We start from the raw sequence: 17,478 nt of genomic DNA, 5'->3' as shown, positions 1-17,478 counted from the left end.
CAGCTCTCCTCAGGCTAATGTACAAGAAGAAAGAGGTGGGTGGTCTGGAGGCTGCCCAGTAACATATTGAGTAAGGAACACAGATATGGTGTTTGCAAACTGCTTGATGGGAGAAAAACAGGAGTCAATGGTTTTTTTTCTTGATCCAGAGACAGATGCTCAAAGTGCTTTCTGAAAATCTATTGGCAGATTGTCTGTGTTTCCCACAAAACTGTAGAGAAGGCTGTCATGGAGACTTCTGTGTGTCATCAACTGTGAAAACACTATCAATTCTAGAAGAACAAGCATTATTTTCTTATTTAAAGTATATTACTTCCCTCCCCTCCTTTTCCATGCACTAATCCAAGAAAGGCAATTTACACTGAAATGTAAAGTGCTAAGTCAAATAATTTTTTCTGGTTCTGCCCTAGTTTGTACTTAATTTGACCACATTTTATTTTTGCTTCCTGTAAAAAAAATAGTTTGTTCACAAATTCTTTATTTTTTCATTTCTATGTCCACTGTTCTTCCTATTTAACCAACCAGATTCTGCCACATCTTTATTTAACAAACCATTTACTCTAAAGCATATAATCAAACTAGGAATTCTAAGAACTTACAATTGATTCAGTTCCCAACTTTAATTTTACTTCCTCTCCAATTGCCAGGAGAGAGCAATCATGTGCTAGGCAGAAGATGAAAGTTTATAATAAATGCCTGTATTTTGAAACTTGTAGAGGGTGGGGGGAAAGTCACTTGGCTTTCACTTAAAACATGTGACATTGAGATTAACCGTGAAGTGTATTTTGAGTCTAAATGCACTGTGTGTAGGAATGGGGAAGGACATTGAAGGGTGCACTGTAGCAGAGTGAGCAGTGAAGCATTCCTGGTGGAGGGGAGGAATTCCTTTCATGCACAGGCCTTTGGAGGGGTCAGAGAGAGCACTCCAAGCACTCAAGCATAACGCTGATGCTCTCCTGCTGCTCTGTCAGTATGCTGCTATTTGCCCTTGGTTTTCTGCTCCTCATTCTTCAGCCATCCACCGGGCAGTTCCCCAGAGTCTGTGCGAACGTGCAGAGTTTGCTGAGCAAGGAGTGCTGTCCCCCCTGGGATGGAGATGGGTCCCCCTGTGGGGAGCTTTCCAGCAGAGGGTCCTGCCAGAACATCCTTCTCTCCCAGGCTCCACTGGGACCACAGTTCCCTTTTTCAGGAGTGGATGACAGAGAGGACTGGCCTTCTGTATTTTACAACCGGACATGTAGATGTGAAGGCAACTTCATGGGATTCAACTGTGGGGAGTGCAAATTTGGCTTCTCCGGGCTCAACTGCACTGAAAGGCAAGTGAAAACAAGAAGAAACATCTTCCAGCTCACTGCCAGCGAGAAGAACAAGTTTCTTGCCTATCTTAACTTGGCAAAGAGCATCCCTAGCCAGGACTATGTTATTGCTACGGGCACGTATGCTCAGATGAACAATGGCTCCAACCCCATGTTCAGAGACATCAATGTGTACGATCTCTTTGTGTGGATGCATTATTATGCCTCTCGAGACACACTCTTAGGTGGGTCCAATGTGTGGCGGGACATTGATTTTGCCCACGAAGCCCCTGGTTTCCTGCCTTGGCATCGGGTCTTTCTGCTGATGTGGGAACGTCAGATCCAGAGAATAACGGGTGATGAGAACTTCACCATCCCCTACTGGGACTGGCGAGATGCAGAGGACTGTGAGGTCTGCAATGATGAGTACATGGGTGGCAGACATCCCACCAACCCTAATTTACTCAGCCCAGCATCAATTTTCTCCTCATGGCAGGTAAGATCTGGCCAAGGAAAGGGGAAGGGAATGACCCCATCTGATTTTAAGCAATTAGGTGAAGTGCACAAGATAGGGGCTTAGCCATACTGCCTTCCCTTAGATACTCCTGGAGAGAAAGGAGGCGATACCAGAAAGCAAATTAGATTTTATGTGGTCCTAATCATTATTTAGAACAGTTCATTTGTAACTTTGTCTCATTTCTTTCTGACTGTACGGTTTAGGTTCTTTAATTAAGAACATAAAAGTAAAGTGGAAGGGGGACAGTTATGCCTTTGTGTCCAAACATGGCCTTTAGCAGGTTAAACATGCTTGACTCTGGTGTGCCAGTTAGGTCAGAGAAGCAGGATTTATGCACGTAAATTTCTAGCACCATTGCAAAACAGTGGATGACTGAATGATGGAAATAGAAGCAGATGCTTCAGGGGCTTTTCATGCTCTACCCCTCTCCCACTGTATTCCTCCCCTCCATGAATTAAAAACTATCAAATTCAACTAACCTGCTTTCAGTGTTAAACAAACAGACAAACAAGTAAACCAAACCTTAAGAGCAGAAAATAATCAGCTGTGTAATTCACATCAGTAGTCCAAAGTAATAGGGAAGAAATACTATCTGTTGATTAAAGGATCTGAGAGGCAAATGCAAAAGTGATTCTCGGCAATTAAAAGCACTTCAAATGAGGCCATAAAACACGGTGACATTACATGTATATGTAAGTGATAAGGTCTCATATAGCTGAATTATAGTGTCCTACTCTAACACTGAGGGCTTTTTTTTGTCTTGCTCGTCACTGCCATATTGCCTAAAATACAGTGACAAAGGTCTATCAGCTTCGATAGACACACTCCATCATGACAATAGCAACAGTGGCTTCTGGTGTTGAAGTCTACTATGTTCATCTAAATCTGTCTTCCATTTATTTCTGTAGCAGCAGCCCAAATGAAGGTTGGGCAGTTTTAGTGATTTAACAGAGAGAGAAATTCAAGCAGCTCTGGGATATTCTGGCATATTACAAATCAGCACCCAACTGGGCTTACTGGGCTGGTTGTGCTGTATTTAATCTTGATTTGTGCCCTCTGAATAATAGTGGGCATGTAGACCTCTAAATTCGAGAATTTGGAGATAGAGTAATAGAACTATTTAAGCTATTCTGTAGCATACCTTTTTCTCCCTCAGACAGGAACCATTTCAGGGACCATTCACAGGAGACTGTTTGCATAGATACACCTTGGAAAATTATTTTATTGAAATAAACATGGATTATTTGATGTCACTTGGCCTCAGTGCGTGAGAAATTTCCTGAACACATTTAACTTAGTGTAGACATAGTCATAAAACAGATATGGATACAAATATGCATTTTCATCCCATTTTTTTTAATTCTTCTTATTTCAAACAGCTTGAATCTGTATCAACTCTACTAGCTTAATTAGATTGTATTGTCAGAAAGAAGTGGATTTTATGCTGTCCTGCACTGAGCTGAATAAATGGTTGTGTGAAAAATGTACATGTGGGGAAGTGGATAAAATGAAACCAGAATTGCACTGGTTATATGTATCAAGTGGAGCTATCAATACAGTATATTGGATGAGATAACCAGGGTTGGAGGAGACAGGTAATACACAGAAATCAGTAAGTTACTAGCAGGATTTTTCTAAAAGACATGCAGTGCTCAGGTAGTTGTGTTTAGTTGTTTTTTGTTTTTTTCAAAGGCTTTATTGTGTCCAGATTCTTAAGTTATTTTTATCTCAGCAATAAATACCCAGAACATTTATTAGTAGCAATTGATATATTTAAGAAACAGTCAGGTTTTTCTCATTTAAAGTTAGTCCCCACTAATACAGTCTTAAAATAAAGATTTTTTTATGGAACAAGTTGTTCAAAGTGATATTTCTGTATAACTTTAAGAGGTGCAGGAATAAAAGGTATGCTATATTTAAGACACATTCAGTGTCAGTGTACATAGGTAACACCACCTAAGTCATTTGCTGACATTTTCCAGGTATTTTCTAGAAATGTTTTTCACTTATATTTTTCAATGACTTTTGGAAATGTTACAATTTTTTCAAAATTTCCAAAATATGTGATAACTTTACCTTCAAATACTAACATTTCCCTCTAATATCTTCCATTTATTTATGGCTCTCCCATCTTATCCTGAGAAAGAATGAAAGAGATTGAACAGATCTGCATTTTCAGTCATGAGTTTGGGGTAGAGATACTTCTTTATTAGCATTGAATCCAAATTTAAACAATTGCTTGATAGGGAATAGCAGTCAATACAGTAACTTCAAGTAGCACAAAGTAAGAGATCAAAATATCACTCCAGAAAATCAAAAGGGAACAAAAATAGCCTTAGCTTGAACCCGAAAACAGCCATAGATCTGCTGCAGAATGCTCTGATTATCTAAGCTCTGTAGCTGAACAGCATGAGGGAAAAAAAAAGAAAAAAAAAAAAAAAAAAGAGGAGGATCCAGAAATGTGAAGGAATTTGAAGGAATTTAACAAGAATGCTTTTAGCAAGCATTCAAAATAAAAAGAGGGCAAGAGTAACCTTGGAATAGCACATCAATAATATGGTATCCTTTTTAGAATTTTAAGTGTCTTTACAATGACTGCTATGTTAGGAAATGGTTTAGTTTTATTTTAAAAAAGGTGAAGTGCCTATTTGCAGAAAAGCATCCCTCTTTCTTTTTTTTTAATCCCAAAGAAAGGAGAAAATACTTTATTCCATTGAAGGGTTGCCATAGCAACGTGGATACCCATGGATACATGCTGAAATTCTTGCTTTCACCTTACTTTTTCTTCAACATGCTGCTGTTACCACTTGGCTGAGTGAATTATCCATCCACATTTTCCTCATATTTGTCATCTAAGTGACACTTCTGATTCCTGCCTCTTTTTTACCAGCAAGACTATCAGGAATCTTTACTGGTTTTGTTTGTTTGCTTAGCTCATGTTTTAGGGTGGGTGGGAAGGGTTTTCTCATGTTTTCAGTTACTTGTTTATGATGAGTCAAGTGTTACACTTGCAGCATTAGGACTACATGAGACATACTAATGCTTTAGCAATTTTTGCAATTCCATGTCAACTTATCAGAAAAATATGTGGGAATTGGAGATATTCCATGACATTTTTAGAGGTTTTTTTTTGTTTTAGTGCTCTTTCTACAATTATTCAAAATAATGGATTTGCAAAAAAAAAAAAAAAAAATCTAGCTGAAAATGTCCCTGTCCATGGCAGGGCATTTGGACTAGCTGACGTTTAAAGGTCCCTTCCAACCCAAACTGTTCTGTGATTCTAAATAGTAGGAGGTAAATTTTTCTCTCTTCTACACCAGAACTAATTTCAAGAAACAACTGAAGTCAATGGAGTTGCAGACGCATAAAAGCATACTGCAAATTAAAAGCAGAATCTTTTTTCTGGCAGTTAATGTTAGAGTCTGGGAATCCCCACAGTGTGCTAGACATAGGATGAAGAAAATAGAGTTGGAGAATCTAAGTGCTATTTCAGTTTGCTGTTGTGGTAAGCAGGATACACCACCAACTTCAGCTCCCTCTATTCTGTCTCCTAAGACTTGAGAGAAGCAATTGTATAACATGGAGAGCTGGCTGCTCTCAGATGTGCTGGGGTAAGCCTGCTGCCAATTCTTTGTTGCAAGCATGGAAAATTTCCCTTAGCACTTCATTCCATATCACCCTGAAGAACCACTTACACAAAAGCAAAGCTACTACAGAAGAGAAACAAGTTACACAAATAGAAAACTGATAAAATGCTTCTGAACTAATAATGACAGTACTTTAGATCCATTACCTGAAAACATGACTTCATAAGGAATATGAATTCAGCTATTCAGACACAGTTATTTAATTCTAAGTACATTTTATCAGGGAGCTGTATTGCTAGCTGAATTGTCTGACAGCATTATTTGAAAGATTATTTTACATCTACCTTTAAAAACTGCAGGAAGTTTTCAGAAATACAAACACCAGAAGCCAGCACTACTTGATTCTTAAATCAGTAAAAGTCTTACATCCATCTGCTTATGGACAACCAAGGAACTCACAAACTTTATTTTTTATTGCAACTTAATAGATTGTGGTGCCAGCTACAGGCTGGTATGTTAAAAAACAAGAGCCCAAATGGAGCAACTATAAAGAAAGAATTTATGAAGTGTGTTCTTAATGATACGCTTACATGGATTATAAATTTGAAACATTTCCTGTTAAGAAGAGGTTCTTTTTCACATGCCACCTCAGGACTGCAGCAGGAGGGTATCATGATCTGTGCACAGCAGAAGGAGCCCCTTGGGTATCCTCAGCCTGTGTGTCCTGTGACTGGCTGTCCATTGGATCATGTGTGGGTGACAGTGGAGCTGGGCCCCTGGATGCTTGGCTGTCCACTAGTGTATAGCCACGCTTGCTCAGGAGTCATGTAAGGTAAAAGATAAAGAATATACACTTCTAGAGGTGTATAAATCAATAGCCAGGTTGATTTCATAAAAAATGGGGTTTGTTAATAATTCACCAGCAGAAGAAGCCTCCCATCTCTCTCCAGAGAGATGCGTCTGAGTGATTTCAGGGAGACATGGAGACAGCAGCAGTGACAGTACAGCTTGGAGACAGCTGCAGAACTGTCAGACCAGGAGGTGCTAGTGAATACTTCATCAGTAATTGGTAACAGACTTTCCTACTCCAGCCCAGCACCATTTTGAGGTGCTTAATCAGGTTTAGGTTGCCCTGCAGTTCTGGGCTGCCTTCAAGCAAAAAGGTGAAACGCAGCCAGCTTTTACTGAAGGTTGAGAAAATACCTTGGAGTCCCTAGGTTTGTTTTAATGCTGTCAGTTCATGTTTGTCTTATCTCCTTTTAGCTTGAGTTTCACAGCTCCCCCAGTTTATGTTTGTGCCATAAGGGGAAGAAAGACAATCAAGGACCTTACCCTTTTAGATGTTTCTGAGAATTTCTTCAAGGCTTTGCTTTGTATATTTTTTCCTTTTCTTTCAATTCTCTGCATGTTTAACTTTTCCATTCCTGCCAATATTCAGCAGTATATAAAGAACCAGATATAAATATACACAATCTCTTAAAACCCTTTTGGTCTGCTACAGATACAGCACCTTTCAAAGTTTCACCTGTGAAAGCAAGGTCCCAAGATACACTTTGTATCTCGGGATTTCCTTGCATTTTCCCAGTTTGGTGAGTAAATGGCTTCTGGATGCCACTTAATTAGGATTAAATTATGCCAGGCCCTAATGCAGCCAAAAAAAGAGAAAAAATTAAACCTCTTTATAGCTGCCAAACGTTTTAAATCCAGTGTGAGAGCTGTGCTTTAATGAGATTCTCAAGCAAGGTCGTGAGAATAAGTGGAGAAAAATAAAGAAAGATAATGAATCAGTACAAAATATCTATAACAGCTCCCCATCCTGGTCTCCAGCTCAGGAGTCCAGACTTCATGTAGGACAAACAGGTGAGGGGAGGTGTGAAAAAAGGCAGTGAAATGCCTACATCACATCTCTGTAGCTGACACACATCAGCAAGTCAAGTGGTTGCTCTGACTGTGGTCTGAAGTGGTTCTTTTAGGCTACCTAATCTGCAACACAGCACTATGAAGATGTGCTGCTACAGCTTCTGGAGGGGGACTCAGTGGCCTCAGAGGAGACACAGTGTAAGGGATCAGTTCTAAAGGACACAGAGTTGTGGATTAGCTTTGCGTGGCTCTACTGCCCCAAAGAACTGAGGAACTTCAGATCACTTTGTGAGTGAGCACCTATTTTGATACCATAGAGAATTTTCTATTCCCAAGTGTTTAGGTATATATTACCAGTGTTGAATGCCTTTGTGAGCACAGATCTAATAAGCAAAAGTAACCCCAAGAAATCTGTCACAAAATTCCCCAAAGCTTTGAATTTAAAGACAGTAGGCAAAAGACTGAACATCACTGAAATCTTCTGTAGTGCTGTTCCCTTTATTTTGGCACAGGGGCTGGTCTGTGCAAGCAGTTGCAAACTAAAAGACAAAAGGTTTTCCCATTTCCCAAAGGTATGAGACAGTAGTTTCTACAGTCTGTTTTCTAAGAAGCACCCCACAGAGCTCTGTTCAAGATCTCAGCTGCAGTGCACAGAGGGATGTTTTTTGCAGGGTGCTACAAGGTCCAGAAGTGATGCTGCATATTCTGGACTGCCATCTACTGGTATTTGCTCTGCTCAGTACTTATATAAGCTTTTCCTCAGATTATCTTCCTAACAATTTCCCTGGAACTGGCAAATTCACACAAGCAGGTGCAGCTGTGATTTGAAGATGTGTCTAGGGTGAACTGGAAAATTTGACCAGGACTGTTCTAAACTGGAATAAAATATCATGTTTTAAACCAACATGTTTACACCAGAAAGTATTCCTGCTGAAGGAAAATAAGGCAATGGTGTGACCCATTTTATGTATGCTTTATGCAGATTACATCCAGAAAAAAACTATCTGATTGATCTTTGTTCTATTATCACTTACACATTGCATGACTGTTAAAACAGCAAATTATAGTTTCAGGATACACCCATAATTAATATCACCTAACTTAAATATTTCTGGAGAAGCATTCTCCATGACCAGGCCTTAATTTTTAGTTCACAAAAAGAAATAGCAAAACGTTACAGACAAGCATTTTCATTCCTGGGACTTCTGTTGTGTCATTTCTTGGCCATGATTTTCCAAAGGCCTTGTGGGATCTGGTTTCTGTTTAGGATGAATTTGGTTAGTTATACAGTTAATGAGGGCTATGCTAAAACATAAATGGAAAAAAAAACATTAGCAGTCTAAAAATGTAGAAATCTCATGACATTAACAATTACATTAAATCCCACTGAAATGAATAAACAGAACAAAGGGGGGAAGTTGCTTTGTTCAGAGATATATTTAAGCTCATGCTTGAAGATTCCCTGTCTGAATATCTGAAAACCGGGTCTTGAACACAGCATGTGATTCCTCTTTAAGAAACAATAGGGATATATCCCTAGGGCAGAGGGAAAAATGATGAAAGATAGGAGATGGCAGGATGGAGAATCCAGGAGATATGAACCTAGATAAAGCTCATAGGAGAGATGGATACAAAATCCACACATAGGAAGCTTCTGAGCCAAGAAACAACTGAGAAACAGTTTGAGCTTCACCAGCCAAGACACATTTGCCTTCATCACTAATGTACTTCTAGGGACACAGAATGGTACATTTTTATAAGCAAATTACTAGAGCTTCTCCTGAACCATTCACCTATTTTCCTGCTAGTGGGAATCAACTCACTTTGTAACACAAACTAATCATAAAACCAGCATAAACTATGGTTTGTGTTTATAATTGTGGGCCTCTCCCTGTCACTACCTCTCCTTTCTAGGTGTGCATTCTTACAAGAGTCTCTTTAGAGACACACTCCTGACCCAAGTCCCTCTTAGAGGTGCAATCCTGATTCATTTGGTGAGCTTCTGGGGGAAATGTGCTTGTGCAACTCTCTGCTGGAAAACTACCTACAGCCTCCAAGGGCTCCTCAGTAGTTTTAACAGACATGGACAAATTGCAGCCAACAGAACAGTGTCTAAGGATAAATTGCTCTGATAAGCTTTCTTATGTACTCCCAAAAAAGACGAGAATAATTTTTTCATTATATTCATATTCATAGAAAACTTATCATTTAAGAGCTCCAGATTCTTAAGGGGTCTGTGTTATGTCACCAGCTTCATCAAACATTATCTATGAATTTGTCATCAAATCACTTACAAAAGGATTCATCTGATCTCCTTCCACTTGTTTAAAAGTTTGTTCAGCAGCACATCAATTTGCCTTTGGCTCTGTCTTTGGTTAGTTCAGAAGCACATCTGAGCCTCCAGGGTGTGATTCATCCCACCCTAATGCAGAAAGAGAGCATTAAGTTGAACACTTAATTTTGCTTCCCTTGCTAACTGCAGTTCAGAGACAGTTTCAGCATTGATTTTTTACTCATTTTATTTCATTGACTTAGTCAATGGAGAGAGTTACATCTCACCTACCAGATATCTGGTTTGGGAGAGCTGTATCACACAGGAGATGGCTCCCTCTCCACTGACTGCAGAGGTCATCCTGAAGTGTTGCTTCAATCTCACAGTTTCTACGTGGCTAGTATAGATGAAATGAATCTCCCATCTTCAACAGAGAATTTCATGTTCTTCCATCTATCTCATTCAAAGCAGAGATGATCGTTTTTGCTCATCTTCTTGTTCATTGTTTTGGTCCATGAAATAGAAATACACCTTCAGGATAAAAAAAGTTGAGGTTTCACTTTTATGTGTTTTCTCCCCTATGATGTTTCACTCACTAATGAGAACTATTCTTTCCCTACCCCAATTTCTCATTAACCACATTGATGACTTGCTAAGTGCAGAGTCCTGTGTTTTAAAAGGGTCTCTGGTGGTTTGGTGTTTTAATTGTTTTGGTGTTTTTTCCTGAAGAAAAGCAAAACACTAGACAGTTAAGTTTGATTCTGAGCCTCAACATTACCTGCTGGTATACAAAATAACTTCTGGGAATTCTGAGATGCTGTTGCTTTGTTTCATTCTCATAGACCCACCATTGAACTACCTTTGTCTTCCAGGAGTCTCAAACTGGACTGGCAGTTTCTGGAGATCATCTGACAAAAAATGACTTTTTATGCCATTGTAATTGGATTTTGTCTGTGAACCCAGAACATTTATATAAATGATGTTGGATTCTGGCAGTATTTTACATATTTATCCATCTCTCTCTTTAAGATCCTTTCTCAATATCCATCACTATGGTATTTCAGTTGGTGATACAAGTTCATCTCTGCCACATTTCTAGGAAGCACAGCAGCAAATTTTCCCATTTCATACATGTATTAGCATCTTCATAGAGAAAGTAAGCATACATTTACCCTAAAAAAGCACACACAGGTATTTTCATAATATTTTTTTTCATAGTTCAAGTCAACATTTCCCACTCTTACTGTACCGGGTAAAAAAAAAAACAACTGTGATTATGGCTTTGTTCAGTAGCCTGATGAAGCCAAAAATCCTCCATTTAGCAAATTCAGCAGCAGATTTACCTCTGTGTTCAGCTGCATTGGTGGGTAACACTGCATTTAGCTTCAGTGAGCTTTCAAGAGCATGAATGATTTGATGCCTTAGTCCACTTGGGCAATTTCAGTGTATTATTTCAAAATGTGCGCTATATTAGAGGGCTATTTTCTATGAAATAACCATCTTATATTAAAATCTTACATGTGAAACATATAAATCCAATTCATGTCTATTCATAAAACAATATATATTCTTGAAACAAACTTATTGTATTGTACATTTTCTTTGTTCTTCAAAAAACTTCAAGTACTTCAAGTACCTTTTTTTTTTTTTTTTTTTTTTTTGTAATTGCAACTCCTCTAATAGAAAGTGTTTTATCCAGGTAATCTGCACTCGGTCTGAAGAGTACAACAGCCAAGAAGCTTTATGCAGTGCCACAAGCGAGGGGCCTATAAGGAGAAATCCTGGGAACAATGATAAATCAAGGACCCCAAGGCTCCCATCCTCAGCTGATGTCGAATTTTGCCTTTCTCTGACTCAGTATGAATCTGGACCCATGGATAAAAGGGCCAATTACAGTTTTCGAAATACTTTGGAAGGTAACATGCTTTATTCTGTTACACCATTTCCAGCTGTAAATTGATTCTCTCTGGGGTTAGTGTCTTCAAACTCTGGGCAGTTTGAATTGATTTAGTGAAGAATAACTGTAAATAAAAGACAAAGTTATGCTTTCACCTGGAATAGCAGAAGACAGAAAGAGCCACATTAAAGGCATTTGATAACAAACTAGAAACTCTAGACTGTATCAGACCATAAGCCTGTTAGGAGATAACTGTCTCCTGCTACAGTCAGCACCATGCATTGCAAAAAAAATACAGCACAGCAGAAAAGGAGAACATCCAATAATCTGCTTGTGCACAACCATGAGTAACCCTGTAACCATGGAGGGTGCATGTTTGCCCTAGAATTCACTGTCTTCCAGGGACCAGGCTGGATAACAAGAGTGAAAGAGGATCTTGCCAGCTGGCATGTTATGTCTACATCATTCCACTGTGAACTCCACACCAGACTTTTTCCCAAACACTGAGAAACATGGATTAAGTTATCCATCAAAAATTACACTTAGTATAATTTCCAAAAGAATTTAGCAGTTTAGTTATCTAGCTATTTAACCTGTTTTGAATTTTCCTAATTGGCTAATAAGCAAAAGTTCTTTACTAAAAGAAATTCTTAATAATCTCTCTACTAAACTCTTTTGAATCTTGTAAAATTCCAAATAAGCAAGGATAACACGTTTTACATTTAACAATAAATATATTTCTACAATATCATATATCAGCTGAATTGAATGTGATCTACTTTTGATCCCTCAGAGCTTTTGGTTTTCAAGGAACTGCATAAGGGCATAACAATACAAAATAGTAGTAGGAGTGAGGGTAAGAGAAGAGTCATAAAGATGATAAGAGGGATGAAGCAACTCTTTTATGAAGACAGGCTGAGAGAGCTGAGGTTCAGCCTGCAGAAGAGAAGGCTCCAGGGGAACATTACTGGGGTCTCCTAGTACATTAAGGGGGCTTAAAAAAGAAGGGAGAAGGACTTTTTATATGGGCAGATGGTGAGAGGACAAGGGGCAATAGTTTTAAACTGAAGGTTTAGATCAGATATTAGGAAGAAATTCTTCACTCAGAGGTTGGTGAGGCACTGGCACAGGTTGCCTGGAGAAGCTGTCCCATCCCTAAAGTGCTCGAGGCCGGGTTGGTTTGGGCCCTGAGCAACTGGATCTAGTGAGTGGCATCCCTGCCCATGGCAGAGGGGTTGGAGAAAGATGATCTTTAAGGTCCCTTCCAATCTTAAACATTCTACGATTCTAAGACGGCAAAAGTTTTAATGTGTTCAGTCTCAGTCTTAATGCAGTGTGGAATGCCAAAAAGCTTTTTTGGGAGAAGTGGGCCATTTTCTTTTTTAAAAATAATCAGAAATTCAGACTTTGTCTGTTGCAGCCTAGGAAGAATCCAGACAGTAATTGTCTGCATCTCCAAACATTACTGTGCTTTCTGTCCCTGAAAACAGAAACTACATGATGTATTGGGAAGAAAAAAGTGACATAATTGAGTAGAGCTTTGCCTAACTTTTAGTCCATGAAGTGTGTGAATAGATGCAAAGGGGTAGAGAAAAAGGAATTGAAGTAAACAAGTAATTAATTTCTGAGGACCTACCATCATGCTACTGGTATTGAAAACAAAAGCAAAAGCACAGCCTGTGAGAGTTTTTCTATTTTGTTTTTTAACCTGAATTATTTCAAAATAACTTTACACCACAGGACCACAAACATTGCTGCAACCAACTTATTTAGATAACAAAATACCCAATATGAAGTCAAGAATTCATGGCTAATGTTGAAAAAGATGGAAAATTTTTAAAGAAATTTTACTGAAAAAAAATCCCTTATAATTGCATAAACTCCTCTCTTAAAAATGGCTAGCTTAGTTTTTTGTTGTGTAAAAATGCCAAGCTTAGATTGGCAACTAGCATTTACTGTCTCTGTGTCTACTTCTTCTTAATTGTGTTCTTACAAACATGTTAGGACCTTTGTAGGTCCTAATATTTTGTTCTTTTTCAAAGCAAAACATTTTTCAACCTTGCTTTACTTATTTCACAATCTTGTGCCAATACACCTAAGGTCAAATTCTAATTCCTTTTAGACCCCAAGGAAATTCAAAGTAAGTGCATTGACCTTATTGGAGTTACTTTAGGTTTATGAAATGTGAGCAGAATTAGGTCTGTAATTGACCAGCTCCTGATTTACAACAATGTGAGGTTTACAGCTCAGTTTTAGTTCTGTAATGAAAAATACTTGTGATCACATAGAACATCCCCTTCTGGGCAAAACTTTATGCTTTTTCATTCTTCAGTGCACTGGAACAAAGGCTAAAACTTTCAACCTTCAAAGGGGCAAGTATCAGCATCATTATGAGCAGATGAACAACAAGGCAGGCTGAAATTTCTGTTTGACTAACATAAAGTGCTGCTGCAGAGACAGAAATTATGTCACTGAAGAATTTATATCACAATGTCCATAAACAGAAAAGGTCAATATTGTTCAATAAAACACTCCCACAGGGCTGTGCCCATGAATTGCCCTCTCTGTGACAGCCCAGATTCTGCTATGAATGAAAAACAACAGGTTAAGAGCAGCTTACACTTTGCCCCTGGAAGCAATTATTTTAAATAGGATTTGTTGATTCGTGGTCCTAACTGGGGAACACTGCTGACTTCATTGGAAACTTCATGGACACAAGAGAACAAAAAATCAGCCCAGTTTAAAAGCATCCAGAAAGATCAGAAATGGATTAGCTGATTGCTAATTAGGTAATTTGTCTTCTTTGTTCAGTTCAGTTTTAGAGTGTGACACCTTGAATGTTACTTCCTAAGAGATGGCTGAAAAATTTAGACTTTCTTTTTCTTTATGAGCAGATTTCATAGTTGAAATTAGTTTATTCACAGCAACTTCAAATGAAAATCAAGGCCTTCAAAAGTGTTGCACAAAGTCACAGAAGAACATTTAAAAATTCTAAAACCCTGTATCAGATATTATTCATGAATTAACTCATGACAAATGGTATCAAGCCAAACTGTGTCATAGCATTCCATTGTCTGTCACAATTATGTATTGTTACTGCTATTTTGTCACGAAATAATGGAATAAAACATCAAACATTTCAAAATGTAATTTCATTTCAAAAGGACATTTTCCTTTTTTTTTTGAAATGAGAAATTTTCATCTGGAAAACTTTTCTCAGTATGTTCACAGCAATCCATAAAGCTACAGAAAAAATGGTATCTAAAAATGAAGTTAGCCAACAGAAAACTTCTAATTGAAAAAGTTTCAGGCTACAGCCAACATTTCTCACCCAGCTTGAACCTCCACCCCTAGGTAAATTTATGCTGTGCACTGAGAAAATGTTGTCATGTTGTAAAGAGCCATTGCTAGAGAACTAGAAAGACTACTCAGCACAGATCACATTAAAACTCTACCAGAGAAATTTTAAGAAAAAATAAGTAGATTGTGACATGGTCTAAATTAGATAATCACAAACTTTGGTTTACTCCAGTGACATAGGCCAAATTCCATGGATCTTACTGCAATCCCTCTAGAGTTAGCACACTCTAGAGGGATTACAGTAATAACACCACCTGAGAAAGTATGAAAGATTTAATGCTGAAAAATTTCCTGTGAATCTGCCAATGGCATAAATACTGCAGAAATAGAAGGTAGAAGAACATCACTAATTTCAAAGAGCTTCAAGAATATGGCCTTAAAATTCTTACATTCTTCCTGTTTTAAAGCAGATGCATCTATCTGGCCTGAACTTCTCTAAAATGTGAAAACTTAATTAAAGAAAAAAATTATACTCAGGGAGAATGGCAAAAAAGTTGAACTCCGATAGAGAACCATAGAATCATTTAGACTGGAAAAGATGTTTAAGACCATTGAGTGCAACCATAAATCCAACACTGTCATGCCCATCACTAAACCATAGAATCACAGAATCATTAAGATTGGAAAATGTGTCTAAGATCTCCACATCCTGCCATTTTCACTATTAAAACGTATTTCCAGATGCCATATACAGGTGTTTTGCAAACACTTCCAGGCATGGTGTTTCTACCACTTACCTGGATAGCCTGTTCCAATGCCCAGCCACCCTTTTCGAGAAGAAATTTTTCCTAAAGTCTCCTCTAAATTTCCCCTGTGGCAACTTGAGGTAACTTCCTCTTGTGTTGCTTGCTGCCTATGAGAAGAGGCTGACCCCTATCTTGCTGCAGCCTCCTTTCAGGCAGCTGTACAATGATCAGGTCCCTCCTGAGCCTCTTTTTCTCCAGGCTAAACACCCCCAGATCCCTCAGCTGTTCCTCACCAGACTTGTGCTCCAGACCCTTCCCCAGCTCCATTTCCCTCCTCTGGACACGCTCCAGCCCCTCAATGTTCTTGTAGTGAGGGGCCCAGAACTGAACACAGGATTTGAGGTGTGGCCTCACCAATGCCAAGCACAGGGGGACAATCACTGTCCTGCTCCTGCTGGCCACACCATTGCTGATCCAGGCCAGGTGTCACTGACCTTCTTGGCCACCTGTGCACATGCTGGATCATGTTCAGCTGCTGTCAACCAACAAGTCTTTTTCCAATTTGTGGCTTTCCAGCCACTCTTCCCAAACCTGTAGCATTCATGTTGGGAACCACCAGTTTCCCTGGTTGAACCTCATACAATTTTCCTCAGCCCATCAATCCAGCCTGTCCAGATCTCTCTGCAGAGCATTCTTCCAGCTCAGAGGAGGGCAACAGGGGTAGTGAAGGGCCTGGAGCACATGTCTTATGTGGAACTTCTGAGGGAGATGCAGTTGTTTAGCCTGAGGAAAAGGAGGCTCATGGGGGACCTTATCACTCTCTAAAAGTAGGTTGTAGCCAGGTGGGGTTGGTTTTTTCTCCCCAGCAGCAGGAAGAGAGGACATAGCTCCAAGCTGTTCCAGGAGAGATTTAGGTTGGGAATTAGGAGGAATTTCTTTACAGAAAGTATGATTAGGCATTGGAATGGGTTCCCAGGGAGGTGGTGGAGTCACCATCCCTGGAAGTGTTTAATGAAAGACGGGACATGGCACTTAATGCCATGGTCAAATTGACATGGGATGTTTGGTTGGACTGGATGATCTCAAAGGTCTTTTCCAACCTCATTGATTCTGTGATTCCTGGCCTCCAGCAGATCAACCATCCAGCTTAGTGTTTTCTGCAAACTGACTGGGAGTGCAATCAATCCCCTCAACATGCAAAAATCAAAGCAGAATTTGACCTTTAAAGTACCAGCTGTCCTTTTCACTGGCCTAGAAAGTGACAAAAACTAAGATTCATTTTGTAAGAAGTACTGTTTTGCAGTTCAGAAAACCACTTGCAAAACTGTTATGGATATCTAAATGATGCTAGGGATGCCAGAGATGCTAAGCAGTTCCCCAAGACAATTAAAGCAAATAGGATTGTTGGAATGGATCCTCCATTTCTGTAGCACTTTGCAGTGCTAATGCTCTCCAAGCTCTGCATACCTGCTGTTAAGTGTAGTTACAGCACTTCAGTCAGTGGCAAATGAGCAACTGAGGAAAACACTACCTGCTTTCTACATAAAGTTCTGCACTTGACTGATGGTGCATGGACATCTATGGTCTCTGTTAGCAGATTGAAAAATCTACAGTTAATGTAATCAAGTACTCTATTAAAAGATATACACCTGAGCTAATTGCGTGCTGAATGAGAACCATCTATATACCATCCTAAAAACTATCAGGCAGCTTTAATTTTTGAGTGGCATCATTATTTTCTATTAGAATAAAGTTTTGTCTAAATTCCCACCTGATTTAATTCAGCCTGGCTCAGTAAAGCTACTTCAAATCCACTGAATCACTGTTGCTGATCAACAGTGTTAGAAACAGGAGCAGAGCAAGGTTTATGTACCCCAAAACTGTGATTTTTCTCCTATCCAAATCACTGGAGAAACTTCACTTCAGTGATGTATGTCCTGATAGCTATTTCTGATGCACCATAATCAACCAAAGGTTTATAAGAACATCTCAAAGTTACAGCTT

The 17,478-nt window shown here is 39.0% G+C and overlaps 1 protein-coding gene across 1 annotated transcript in view; it reads left to right on the top strand.

Moving 5' to 3' along the window:
- The first annotated feature begins 948 nt into the window (after positions 1-948).
- TYR (tyrosinase) overlaps positions 949-17,478 on the top strand; it is a 42,261-nt gene continuing 25,731 nt past the window's right edge. Inside the window, exons 1-2 of the mRNA XM_036383456.1 lie at positions 949-1,791; positions 11,231-11,447. Of these exons, the coding sequence (XP_036239349.1) occupies positions 949-1,791; positions 11,231-11,447 (1,060 nt within the window). The remainder of the gene's footprint in view (positions 1,792-11,230; positions 11,448-17,478) is intronic.

The sequence above is a fragment of the Molothrus ater genome, chromosome 2 (assembly GCF_012460135.2).
Source record: "Molothrus ater isolate BHLD 08-10-18 breed brown headed cowbird chromosome 2, BPBGC_Mater_1.1, whole genome shotgun sequence".
NCBI lineage: Eukaryota > Metazoa > Chordata > Aves > Passeriformes > Icteridae > Molothrus > Molothrus ater.
Note: the sequence above shows the minus strand (reverse complement) of the source record. Positions and strands in the feature narration are given on the sequence as shown.